This window comes from Bicyclus anynana, chromosome 15 (genome assembly GCF_947172395.1).
Source record: "Bicyclus anynana chromosome 15, ilBicAnyn1.1, whole genome shotgun sequence".
NCBI lineage: Eukaryota > Metazoa > Arthropoda > Insecta > Lepidoptera > Nymphalidae > Bicyclus > Bicyclus anynana.
The window spans coordinates 6,824,124-6,838,328 of NC_069097.1; the positions used below are offsets into that span (position 1 = coordinate 6,824,124).

The 14,205-nt window shown below is 37.1% G+C and overlaps 1 protein-coding gene across 6 annotated transcripts in view; it reads left to right on the plus strand.

Annotated features, from left to right (window-relative positions):
- Positions 1-3,459: 3,459 nt before the first annotated feature.
- The window catches only part of LOC112046625 (collagen alpha-2(IX) chain), a 107,650-nt gene continuing 96,904 nt past the window's right edge, over positions 3,460-14,205 (plus strand). For all 6 annotated transcript variants that reach the window (XM_052885752.1, XM_052885751.1, XM_052885755.1 and 3 more), the window contains exon 1: positions 3,460-3,687. In XM_052885752.1, the coding sequence (XP_052741712.1) occupies positions 3,647-3,687 (41 nt within the window). In that variant the 5' untranslated portion in view covers positions 3,460-3,646. The remainder of the gene's footprint in view (positions 3,688-14,205) is intronic.

Here is a 14,205-nt window from a genome sequence, read left to right on the forward strand (position 1 = left end):
AAAGAGGAACAAAGATACTTACACACTTTCACACTTACACACAAACTTTCGCCTTTATAATATTAGTGTGATTGATGATGTTAAACACAGCGAAGTTTTAACGTACAAGAACCTAGTATAGTTCAGTTTAGTTTTAGTATATTTATAGTTTAGTCACACAAGATGAGTCTGAAATTAGTCTATGTGTAAATGTATAATTTCTTGAAAATATAACTGTCAGAAAATGAGATGCACTCAACAGCGAAGAGTGTAGATCAAATTAATACTTGAAGTTACTTCAGAATTTAATACTTTTGGCACCACTACACTTGGCAACTCCTTGAATTTGAATGACATTATTAATATCCAATATGACCTTATTTCTTAGTTTTAGATTAGAAGCTTTTAGACAAAGCTTGTCTAGGTCTGCTATAGCGATGGTATTTTACCATCTCTATAGCTATTTCTGATACCAAGAAGCATCGCTCTACTATTTCCACGTAAATATATAGGAAAGACAGCGCTTCAATACACATAAATAAAATTTGAGTCTGTCTGTAAATTTATAATAACTGTGTTTTCTCAAGTGCATATAGTTATTTAGACAAGAATGAACCGATTTCATTGGGACTTTTATTGGCAGATCATTATCATATTCATTATTATCAACCCATATTCGGCTCACTGCTGACCTTGAGGCTCCTCTCTGAATGAGAGGGGTTAGGGGTTAGGCTAGGTTAAGTTAAGTGTTGTGTTAATTTCGTTAACGCTTTCAGTGTTTCCTAAGCGATCTTAATAAAACTACAGGAGAGCTCAATTTACGAGTGTCGCTGGCTGGGTTGCGGTAGTTTACGAAATGTTCCCGTGGCTCAGTCATCAGGCGGTGAGTCGGAACACCGTGGGGTTTTAGTCGGTTGAAGTCCGACATAACCTTCTTGCCTCCCCGTGGCGAGAAGGTATCCATGAGGATTTCCCCACGTATATAAAAAAAGGTTAAGTTAAGTGTTGTGTTAATTTAAGCCGTTTCTAAAAGAACACCGTCTGAAAAAGCTAAATCCTTATGATATCTTTATATGGCATGAATAGGGATGATGACAGTTTTTTAAATTGTGTATAAATTAAAAGTATACTAATAGTAAAGCAATTTTGTAAAAGGAACAGGGTATCTGCGATCATTACTTTCGGAGATACAGGGATTTAAAGAGTCAGATTTGCGGCGCTGCCGCGGATCCCTGAAAAACGCCCCATACAAAATGGCTTGAAATAATGACGTCATAGGCAATGTAGTGATCGTTAGATTTGTATGCGCGTTCAAACAAAATTACTAATATCTTTGTTATTTGTGCGTTTATGCTTATAGTTCATATATTAAAAAATGTCACATTTAATGTAAGGAAGCTAAAACTGTATGAATTTTCATCTAATTACGATAAAATATTTTTAATAGATTTAGAAATTTTATAATCTCATTTATTTTGCAAATATCCAGACAATCTTTGCTTTTTATGTATAAATTAGTTAACATTGACCCTATTTACCCGAATGTATCATAAAAAATAATATATTCAAACCTAGTCATCATCCCCATTAAGCACCGCCTTCAAATTGATAAGTAGGTAATCACCAGCAAAGCAGCAGGAACACAATATGATGTTATTTATCGCTTTTTAGTTTAGTCGGTACGTTTTATGTTTTTGAAGTCGGTTTATTTTTTTTTATATATCGATCGAAATCCATGGTTTTCAGGGGATTTGTGAAAAACTAAATTTTACGCGGACGAAGTTGCGAGTAGATTAAGACCCGAATAAGGTTATGTAAAAACAAATGTAGCTGAGTGTAGGCTACAAAGAAAATTAAGCTTTATATTAAACAGTAATGAATCCATTTTACTACGATATGAAATTATTCTAAATTTGAAAACGACTTTACGATCGTCGGTGCAGATATCTCATTCTAATTGTTTAACTTGTCAACACAAATATAGTACAAGTGTAAAGTGATTCACGTACCAATATTACGGAGGATTTTATTTTAGAGAGTAAACGTAGGTGGACAAAATTTATAGCGACAATCGTGTACGAAAAAAGAAAGATTTTGTAATATCGATTTATTAATAAACTAGCTGACGCCGCACGGTTTCACCCGCGTGGTTCCCGTTCCCGTAGGAATACGGGAATAATATATAGCTTATAGCCTTCCTTGATAAATGGACTATGTAACACTGAAAGAATTTTTTAAATCGGATCAGTAGTTCCTGAGATTAGCGCGTTCAATCAAACTAACAAACAAACTCCGTCGCAGATTTAATATATAATACCGCCCTTATTGATCTAGCTAACTCTAGCTCAGCAGTGAGCTGAATATGGGTTGATGACGAATTATCTACAAACCGTGTTACCTAAATATATTTATTTACACATTATAAATACGATAAGTTTTGGGTTATTCAAATAAATAAATAGATCAAGTGGGCAATTTTACTATTATAAAAAAAAAAAACTAGACCCGTTTATCAGTAGATTTTAAATCGTTCAATCGGTCAACTACCCAGGTTGATGAACTTAATACACGCTATCACGACAAGATAAGTAGGTACTGCTTGTGCAAATTAACTTGACACCAGGCTCGAATGATTGTACTGTGTTTGTATGGATGTGTTTGGTAGCCAAATATCAAGTTAACGCGCACGAGTTATAATACCTTAATCACATCAATCATTATAATATCTATGTCACATGGACTAAAAAATAGAATTACTTTAAAGCGTTGTAATGATTAATTACAAAAAAACTATCTGTCTAACGAGATAAACTAATCTATACTTATATTTTAAAGAGGTAAATGTATAGTAGGAGGTATTCTATGGATTTTAAAGAGTAAAAAATTTTACATTTTGGGGTGGAACCCTAAAAAAATATGTTTTTCAATAATTAATTTTACGACTTTGTTCTCATTTTCAATGTCAATTTACAACTTTTTAGTAGTAATAGTCTCTGCATTAAACCACGGACGGACGGACAGACGGACATGGCGAAACTATACGGGTTCCTTGTGGACTACGGAACCCTAAAACGAATACATCCTCGATTCAGTACGACATGAAGCGACGCATCAGTAATTTTCAATATTATTCATGAAAAATGGTGTCTTATGTTTTTAAATACTATAAAAGCACTAAAGAAACTAAAGAAATAAAATGGAGTATTTTGAATTATTGATTATTATATTAATTTACGTAATTGTTTTTTTTTTCAATTTTGAAACAAACATTATGAAAAAAGTTTGTATATGCGGATGTCAAGGAGTCGCGTGACGTTTGTTTATTTATGGGTTACACCGGCTTCACCACGCTGATTGTAGAGAGTCATTCTGGATCATCTATAATCTGTGCATGGCGTCATCATTATTAAATCCCGACGACTTTCCTCGCGAGGCGTGCTTACTAGCGAAAGAAAATCAAATCAGTTACTGAAGCGACTCTAAACTGCGCGCTCGTATGCGCCGGCGCTGTGGCTGTGCGAGAAATAACATCGCGAGTGTTAAAAATGTTCGAAATTTAAACGAAATGAAATAATAAATTAATTTTATGAAACTAAAATTAAAAATTAAATGTAAATGTGATTTTATTTTATATTTTGTGTAGTACCTACATGTGTTTTACGACAAAATGGAATTTTTCAATTGGAACACGAAACTGAAATTTTTTCTGTAAGTATATAAACATATATATTTCCAATAAGGTTATTTTTATTTATTAACGTAATCATTAGGTTCATTTCTATTTTTAAATTTATATTAATAACATAAAGCCCAGGATTTTCTCGGAGGTTTTCTTTCTGCCATACGATTGGGTCATATGGTGAATTCATGGAATACTTAGGTAATAAACATTCGTCTCATTGTTACTGAAAGTTACTAAATTAGTTATCTTAACTAGATTTTTATTAAATGACTAGCCAACGCCCCGCGTGTTCACCCAGGTAGTTCTCGTTCCTGTGAAAAAAAGGAAACGTGGATTTTTAATAGTAAAAAAGATTTCAAAATCGGTTCACTAGATCCAGAGATTACCCCCTACAACATCACAAACTTTTTTAAAAAAAATTCTACCCATAAAGTGTTAAAAAGGGGTTGAAGTTTTTTTTTATTATATTTGAGCTATGTTTTTGTAAAATGATTATTGGATTATTGGTATTTTAAAATTTAAAACAATGAAAAATATAAACAGAAGGGTGTCAAATAGGGGTTGAAATTTTATATCGATTATCACGCGGACGACGTCGTGGGCGTCCGCCTGTTTAAATAATAAATTGTAATTACATTAATAGCTTAAATTTATATAAGAATTCTTTCCACTGTTGTTTTTGGAAAAATATTCTTCCGGGACAGTGATAGAGTTAATCACTAACAGACTTGACTTTTTAAAAGTGTTGCCTGCGTTAAATAATTAATATTCATTTAATACGAACGATTAAGCCTCAATAGCTCAACGGTAAGCTTCGGACTCGTTACCGAGGGGTGGTGGTTAATCCCCGTCCCGTTGGTCTATTGTCGTACCCACTCCTAGCACAGTTTTTCCCGACTAGTAGGAGGGGAATGGGAATATTGGTCATATTATAAAATATATGGCAAATATTCTTTTAAATAAAAAACGAAAAAAAAAACGGAAATAGCTTAATAAATTACATTTTATAATTACATATTCTATAAATACTTAAATTTCAATTAAGTAATTTAATTTCTGAGATACAAAAATGAAGTAAAACAGTTTACATTTAAGATAACATAATTAATTTTACATAACTAGAATATAAGCATGCTTAGGATATCATTTTAATTATGATTACATAAAAAAAACTATAATCTCTGTTATTAAGTTTTATTACTTTGCTAATGTCATATGTTTAATGTCTTATTAACTCGCAGACACTACTTAAAATATATTATTTTCATTCCAGTATAAACTAATATGATATTGAAATATATTATTAACTAGCGGAAGCCCACGACTTCGTCCGCCTGGAATTTAATTTTTCACAAATCCCTCGGGAACCATGGATTTTTCCGGGACAAAAAGTAGCCTATGTGTTTATCCACGCTACAATATATCTTTATACCAAATTTCAGCTAATTCGGTTCAGTATTCGAGGCGTAAAAGAGTAACAAATATTCATATCATCAAAATCATCAGTTTTCGCAAACATTCCAACATTCCCATTCCGTGTAAACATTCCAACATTAGAGCCGTGATAGAACAGTGGATATCTCCTCTGCCTCCGATTCCGGAGGGTGTGGGTTTGAATCCGGTCCGGGGCATGCACCTCCAAACTTTTCAGTTGTGTGTGTCTGTGTTGTGTGTTCATTTTAAAAAATTAAATATCATGTGTCCCAAACGGTGAAGGGAAACATCGTGATGAAACCTGCATACCAGAGAATTTTCTTAAATCTCTACGTGTGTGAAGTCTGCCAATCCGCATTGGGCCAGCAGACTAAGGCCTAACCCCTCTCATTCTGAGAGGAGACTCGAGCTTAGCAGTGAGCCGAATATGGGTAGATAACGACGGTTGAGTAGGTTAGGCGTGACGGAGTACCTAACACACACAAACACACATAAATACACACTAACACACATACTTTCGCCTGTGATTTCAAAAGAAGACTTATTCTAAGCAACTAAAATGTAATCTTCATGTTCGTAATACACACAGGTACATACTCTTACATTGTTCGTGGCCTCATACGTGACTTTTCTTGGTAACGCAAGCCAAAGTAAACTTTGTAGGCTGCTTAAAAGTTTCGTAGTAGGAAAGACTTACATAAAGATAACATAGGATATACATTCCGGTTGGTTTACTTTATTAAAGCAGACTCGTTGGTACGTGGATAACTTATCTGGGTTTAAATCACAAGCTCCTAGGATCGAGTTTTGGGTCGGGCTATGAAGCACTGAGGTTAACTTTCTTTTAAGAATTTTCCAGTAAAAAATCTTAACCCGGGGTTGGGAAGATTTTTATTTTTTATTCTTTACAAGTTAGCCCTTGACTACAATCTCCCCTGATGGTAAGTGATGATGCAGTCTAAGATGAAAGCGAGCTAACTTGTTAGGAGGAGGATGAAAATCCACACCCCTTTTCGGTTTCTACACAACATCGTACCGGAAAGCTAAATCGCTTGGCGATACGTCTTTGCCGGTAGGGTGGTAACTAACCACGGCTGAAGCCTCCCACCAGCCAGACCTGGACCAATTAAGAAAATCTCAATCGGCCCAGCTGGGGATCGAACCCAGGACCTCCGTTTTGTAAATCCACCGCGGATACCACTGCGCCACGGAGGCCGTCCTGTTATTCATTCATTAAGTACTGATAATAATAGTTACACATAGTTTGAAGAGCCGATGGGCGGTGGGGTCCCAAGGTGCTGGAATGGCGACCCCGCACCGGACAGGGCTGTGTTCGTCGACCCCCCACTAGGTGGACCGAAGACATCAAGCAAGGAGTCGCTGGATGTTGGCAATTCGAAACGGTTTTTATTGGAAGTTTATGCAAGAGGCCGATGTTCAACTGTTCATTGGCTCTTACAGAAGATGATGATGAATAATCGTTAAAGAATTTAACATTATCACCCTAAGCCCGCTAACCCCGGTCACTAACCCGAATTGGAGCAACATGGTGGGTCTAAGCTCCCTTTTCCTGGAGTAAAACATAGGTTATGGTTTTGGCAACACCATTTCAATCCTAGCTGAGAATAATAAGTAAAGTTATAATAAAGATAAGCACAATATTTTAATACTCGACCCAGGAGTCGAACCCAGGACCTTGTGATTCAAAACCACATAGGTTAACCATTGAACCATCGAGGCGTTCAAACTATCGGAAGTAGTTAAACAACCGTCTCAGTTCATGAGAAATATTTATTTATTTCACTAGAATGTTAACCCGACTATAGTTCTTCTTGGAATTCATACACTGATTGCATCACACCAAATATTTAGATAACCAAAACAAAATTATTGTGTTTACAAACAAAAAAGCTAAAATAAACGTCCTACATTGTGTGTACCTACATCCTACATTTCAAGCACGAAAGCATGCTACTATTAAGCAGTTGCTACTTATTAGTATGTGTATCGCAACATTGCTAATAATGAGCATGCTTATTTCGAGCTTGCTCAAGAATCAACAGTCGTGCGATTTATGAGCATGCTACTTGGTGCGCGGGTGGAAGGGGGTGTGCTTTTAGCGCGTCTGAACTGGTTTGCTTATTGGGTATGCTAGTCGATCAGCATTGCTATTCTGTATTCTCTTCACTTTCATCTCTCCCTGTCTAACACGATACTATAGACAGAGAGCGATAGATACAAATTAGCATGTGTAATTGGAATGTTTGCTTTGAGCATGCTTATTAAGAAGGATACTTAAAAATAGCATGCTTATTGCTAGCAAAAATGTAATCTGATGATAAGCATCCTCGTATGGAGTATACTTAATAGCACGTTTTTACCATGCTGTTTTAGAGCATGTGTAACAGTACCTTTAGGTGCGACGGTAGTTCGATTATTTCTCTCATGAGAGACATTTTTGACGGCCGTGGCGCAGTGCAGGTATGCGCGGTGGATTTATAAGACGGTCCTGGGTTCGATACCCGGCGGAGCCGATTGAGGTTTTCTTAATTGGTCCAGGTCTGGCCGTGGCTAGTACTGGCAAAGACTTACCTAAAGACATATTATTAAAAAAAAAACAGAATTTCACGTGAACATATCTGCGAGCGTCCACTAGTTGTAAATATATAGGATAAAGGAAAACTTATTTATCATAGGACTTTTCCAAATGTCATTCAACAAAGGATAATATCCAAGAAAAGGATGACTAATGACTTGCCTAGATGCATATTAAGTACTATAACCTGTTATGGTCATCGTAATATTATACTGTACTAGCAGACGGCCCGCGATTTCACCCGCGTAGTTCCCGTTCCCGTGGGAATATGGGAATATAATACTCACAAATAATGTGGATTTCTATTAGTAAAAGAATGTTCAAAATCAGTTGTGTAGATCCAATGATAAATACCTTCTACAACCTCACAAAGTTTATGATTGTATAGCCTACCCAGGCAAGCTTCGCTTTGACTTTATTCAGCTTGACAACTTCACCTCATTGGCGAGTACCAGCGGCGAAGAGTGCATACTGGCCGAGTCCCGCCGGTTTACCTTTTATATATCCATACATACATATTTATCATTGTAATTAATAAATATCTATGGATGCATGAGAAATCGGAGTTTGTATCTGACGGTATGATTTTCCTTTTCTTCGGGACCGGCTTACGTTTGTCAAAATTCCGTTCTTCGCCATTGCGCCAGGTACGCAAGCAACCAATAAACTAACGGATTCGTCAACCCATATTCGGCTCACTGCTGAGCTCGAGTCTCCTCTCAGAATGAGAGGGGTTAGGCCAATAGTCCACCACGCTGGCCCAATGCAGATTGGCAGACTTCACACACGCAGAGAATTAAGATAATTCTCTGGTATGCAGGTTTCCTCACGATGTTTTCCTTCACCGATTGAGACACGTGATATTTAATTTGTTAAAATGCACACAACTGAAAAGTTGGAGGTGCATGCCCCGGACCGGATTGAACCCACACCCTCCGGAATCGGAGGCAGAGGTCATATCCACTGGGCTATCACGGCTCTAACTAACTAACTATAAACTAACGGCGACAAACAAATAGCCGCCAAATAAGATACTACACGTATAAGGTACAGAATTCTTATTTGACTGCGAACTTCAATGACCGGTTACGAAACTTATGTTCAGTCCGGCAAACGGACAACAAGTTTCGTTTATTATCGTATTGTTGTTAGATACTTTGCACCTCTTTCGCTTGTGACATTCTTGTTTCGTTGTTACTCTATCCATGTAATACTAGCGGACGCCCGCGACTTCGTCCACGTGAAAGTCAGTTTTCCACAAATCCCGCGAAAACCATAGATTTTTTCGGAATAAAAGCCTATATATTATGTTATTTTATTTTATTTTATTTTATTTATACTTTATTGCACAAAACAAAAACAATAACAAAGAAAACAAAGGACTTACTCCGTAGCCTCTTCTTTCCTCCAGTGAAAGTTCCGTTGAAATAGGTTCAGTCATTCAAAAGATTAACCCGGACAAACAGAAAGACAGACCAAAATTTTAAGAACGCTTGTTTAACAAGTACCTACCTACTTGAGTCACACAGTTATATTGTAATCACAGACAGACTCTTCATTTTTTTTTCAAATTTAACGTTCGTACGTAACGTAAAATTTCACGTTTTCTTAAAATTTATTTATATGTATTCATCTATACTTCTATACTAATATTATAAAGAGGTAAAGTTTGTAAGTTTGTAAGTTTGTCACATTTTTTGAATGGGGTAATCTTCGGAACTACTGGTCCGATTTTAAAAATTCTTTCACCAGTAGAATGATACATTATCGGGGAGTGCTATAGGCTATATTTTATATTGATATCATATATATTAGCCGAGTTATCACAGTTTTTGTCATACAGGTCGGACTGAAAATCCTCTTAAACAGACTTATTCGCATGCGCTGCCTTAACTATTGTGTAAAATTGAAATTAATGTATAGAGACTTGATGTATCTTTAAAAGTTCTACAAAAAAGTCCGCGACATTATATATCTATCTTCTATATATTAGCAGATATAGTACCTTTTGTGTTTTAAAAATTATTAATTTTATATACTTAGGTTTACGTCATTATTTATACAACTAAACTTTAATCCTTATTAAAATAAATTATTTAATAATCACAAGGATATTATGGAGATAAGATTTGCCCTTTACAGTATGTTAATTAGTTAAATAGTTTCGGAGATAATACAAAATTTCTAAAAGACGCAGAAATTCCGCTATATGACGCCCGGCGCTTTCATTTATGTAGTTCCCGTTCCTGTGTGAATATGGGGATCAAACATAACCTATGACACTCGCAAATAACGTAGCTTTCTATTGGTAAAACAATTTTCCAAATCGGTCCAGTAGATCCAGAGATTACCTCCTACAACCACACGAACTTTACCTCTTTATATTATTAGCATAGAAGTCTCTATTTAGAGTAGTGGTAGGGTAGGGGTAGAGGTAGGGTAGTGGTAGGGTAGAGGTATGGGTAGGATAGGAAAGTGGTAGGGTAGGGATAGGATAGGCGTGAGATAGGGGTACGGGTGGGATAGGGATAGGAAAGGGATAGGGTACGGGGAGGGTAGGGGTAGGATGGGGGTAGGGTGTAGGTAAGGTAGGGGTAGGTTTGGGGTGGGGTAGGGTAGGCGTAGGGTGGGGGTAGGGGTAGGGTTGGGTAGGGTAGGGGTAGGATAGATGTAGGGGTAGGGTAGGGTTGGGGTAGTGGTAGGGTAGGGGTAGGGTAGGGTAGGGGTAGTAGTAAAGTTGACATCGAAATTTACGCGGACGAAGTCGCGGGCGTCTGCTAGTAATATTATAAAGAGGTAAAGTTTGTAAGTTTGTAAGTTTGTCACATTTTTTAAATGGGGTAATCTTCGAAAGTACTGGTCCGATTTTAAAAATTCTTTCACCAGTAGAATGCTACATTATCGGGGAGTGCTATAGGCTATATTTTATATTGGTATCATATATATTAGCTGAGTTATCACAGTTTTTGTCATACAGGTCGGACTGAAAATCCTCTTAAACAGACTTATTCGCATGCGCTGCCTTAACTATTGTGTAAAATTGAAATTAATGTATGGAGACTTTATGTATCTTTAAAAGTTCTACAAAAAAGTCCGCGACACCATATTGTATATCTATCTTCTATATATTAGCAGATATAGTACCTTTTGTGTTTTAAAAATTATTAATTTTATATACTTAGGTTTACGTCATTATTTATACAACTAAACTTTAATCCTTATCAAAATAAATTATTTAATAATCAAAAGGATTTTATGGAGATAAGATTTGCCCTTTACAGTATGTTAATTACTCAAATAGTTTCGGAGATAATACAAAATTTCTAAAAGACGCAGAAATTCCGCTATATGGCGCCCGGCGCTTTCGTTTACGTAGTTCCCGTTCCCGTGTGAATATGGAGATCAAACATAGCCTATGACACTCGCAAATAACGTAGCTATCTATTGCTAAAAAAATTTTCCAAATCGGTCCAGTAGATCCAGAGATTACCTCCTACAACCACACGAACTTTAATTCTTTATATTATTAGCATAGAAGTCTCTATTTCTCTTGGTTATACCACCACTCTCGAAGGACTGGACCGATTTTGCTAAGGGTAGGAGTAAGATAGAGAAGTTACAGGGTAGGGTAGGTTACGGGTAGGGAAGCGTAGGGGTAGTGTAGGGGTAGGGTAGGTTTAGGGCCGGGTTTAGGGTAGTGGTAGGGTAGGGGTAGAGGTAGGGTAGTGGTAGGGTAGAGGTACGGGTAGGATAGGGAAGTGGTAGGGTAGGGGTAGGATAGGCGTGAGATAGGGGTACGGGTGGGATAGGGGTAGGAAAGGGATAGGGTACGGGGAGAGTAGGGGTAGGATGGGGGTAGGGTGAAGGTAAGGTAGGGGTAGGGTAGTGGTAGGTTTGGGGTAGGGTAGGGGTATAGTGGGGGTAGGGGTAGGGTAGGGTAGGGTAGATGTAGGGGTTGGGTAGGGTAGGGTTGGGGTAGTGGTAGGGTAGGGGTAGTAGTAAAGTTGACATCGAAATTTACGCGGACGAAGTCGCGGGCGTCCGCTAGTGATTTATATAAGAACTAGCGGACTCCCACGACTTCGTCTGCGTGAAATTTAGTTTTTCACAAATTCCTCGGGAACCATGGATTTTTCCGGGATGAAAGTAGCCTATGTGTTAATCCAGATCTATTTCCATTCCAAATTTCAGCTATATATAGGTTCAGTAGTTGCGGCATTAAAGAGTAACAAACATCCAAACGAACTTTCGCATGTATAATATAAGTAGGAAGTAGACTTCCCCTATAAAGGAGAGGAGAGGAGTGGGGATATTGAGCCACCATGCTGCTTCAAATCCGAGCTTAGGATATTAATGATTGATTTTGTAACGACCACTATCAGATGTATGATGACTTAACATGATTTTTGAGACTAGGAAATGTAACACTAACTTCTTGCTGAGAATTCTTTTTTGAGAATTTCTTAAAAAATATGCTCAATTAGTATTGTATAGCCAGACCTAGAACAAACCATGCTTCAAAGCCACTGGGCCAAAGAGAAACATATTGATGTAAGTAGGTATGTAATGCATAATATGGAGTGCCATTAGCTGCGGCACAGTTTGCTATAGATTCCAAATGAAGAAGTAAGATATTAGAAAACCACTCTTTGATCATCCGCAGCGGATACGTAGGTAGATAATATTTATGTAAATCTTCTAATAAATTGCATAGTAACTTTATGGTTAACCGAAGGTTACCAATTGGTGCCATGATGTGAAAACCCTGATTGCCTTACTATGTTGTGGCTGTTAAATTTTAATAGTTATTGGAAATTTCATTAACATCAATAAATTGTGAAAGTTTGTATAGTACGTGCCAAACATCGAGTCCGCTCTGAAGATTTTTTTTATCTATGACAAGCCCTTGACTGTGATCTCATCTGTGGGTTTTTTTTAAAAGAATATTGCCATATATTTTTTATTAAATATGACCAATATTCCCATCCCCCTCCAACTAGTCGGAAAAGATTGTGCTAGAAGTGGGTACGACAATAGACCAACGGGGCGGGGATCGAACCACCACCCCTGGGTCCGTCCGCTTTACCGCTGAGCTATTGCGGCTCTAGATGACCCGCATGCTTATCTGTTAAGATATTTAGCTGTTTCAATAACAACGACGACCTCCGTGGCGCAGTGGTATGCGCCGTCGACTTACAAGACGGAGGTTCTGGGTTGGATCCCCTGCTAGGCCGATTGAGGTTTTCTTAATTGGTCCAGGTTCACGGCTTCAGCCGTGGCTAGTTACCACCCTACCGACAAAGACGTACCGCAAAACGATTTAGCGTTCCAGTACGATGTCGTGTAGAAACCGAAAGGGGTTTGGATTTTCATCCTCCTCCTAACAAGTTAGCCCGCTTTCATCTTAGACTGCATCATCACTTACTATCAGGTGAGATTGTAGTCAAGTGCTAACTTGTAAAGAATAAAAAAAAAACAATTTTTCGAATTCATGAACTCCTGAAATTCAAGAGCTTTATCCACACTGTTGTTGTAATGACGTCATAGTTGTATGCTATTATTAGCTATAATAAAATAATCAACATTTTCATGTTACTAAAATTCAATTCCACGACTTTACTCGCTAAGTTTCTTATTAGACCAATGAGACTTATTTATAAAGCCGGCGCTACATATAGCTTTAAACTTTTGCACACTTGAACTCTCTGTTAAATCAAGACGCAAAGATATGCACTTTGCCGAGCGGTGCCTTGTGCCGATGTGTGATGGTTTTTAGCATACCTAATCGTAAGTATATCACAGCGTTCAAAGTCGACTTACCTTCTGCTTCTGTTTCGATAAGTATAAGTCATTTTGATGTTTAAATGCTTAAAGCTAGGTATATGTAGCGCCGACTTTATAGCATTATGCATAGATTATGTGACTTATTTATAAAGCCGGCGCTATATATAGCTTAAAACTTTTGAACACTTGAACTCTCTGATAAATCAAGACGCAAAGATATGCACTTTGCCGAGCGGTGCCGGTTTTTAGCATACCTAATCCTAAGTATATCACAGCGTTCAAAGTCGACTTACCTTCTGCTTCTGTTTCGATAAGTATAAGTTAGTTATTTTAATGTTTCAATGCTTAAAGCTAGGTATATATAGCGCCGACTTCATAGCATTATGCATAGATTATAAGAATGTCATCATCTGACTGCTGACATACAGTAAGAGTAACAAAGGAATCTATAAGTCAATTACACGACTTTAAACCCTAATACATATGTGGTAACGAATACAATTGCGTGAAATGAAATCTTAACTAACACTCGTCAAAAGGCTTCACGGTACGCCTTTTAGATGAGTCCAAATGTATGGCTGCTTTTGATATTTTTTTATTTGTGTTTTATATATGTCATGTAAGCACTTAGTTGAAGAATGTAATACGCGGTTGACATAGCCCTTATTCGCACGAGAGTTTTTTGAACGGACGTTAAAAACGTTTAGAATTTTGGGCCTTAATTTATAAT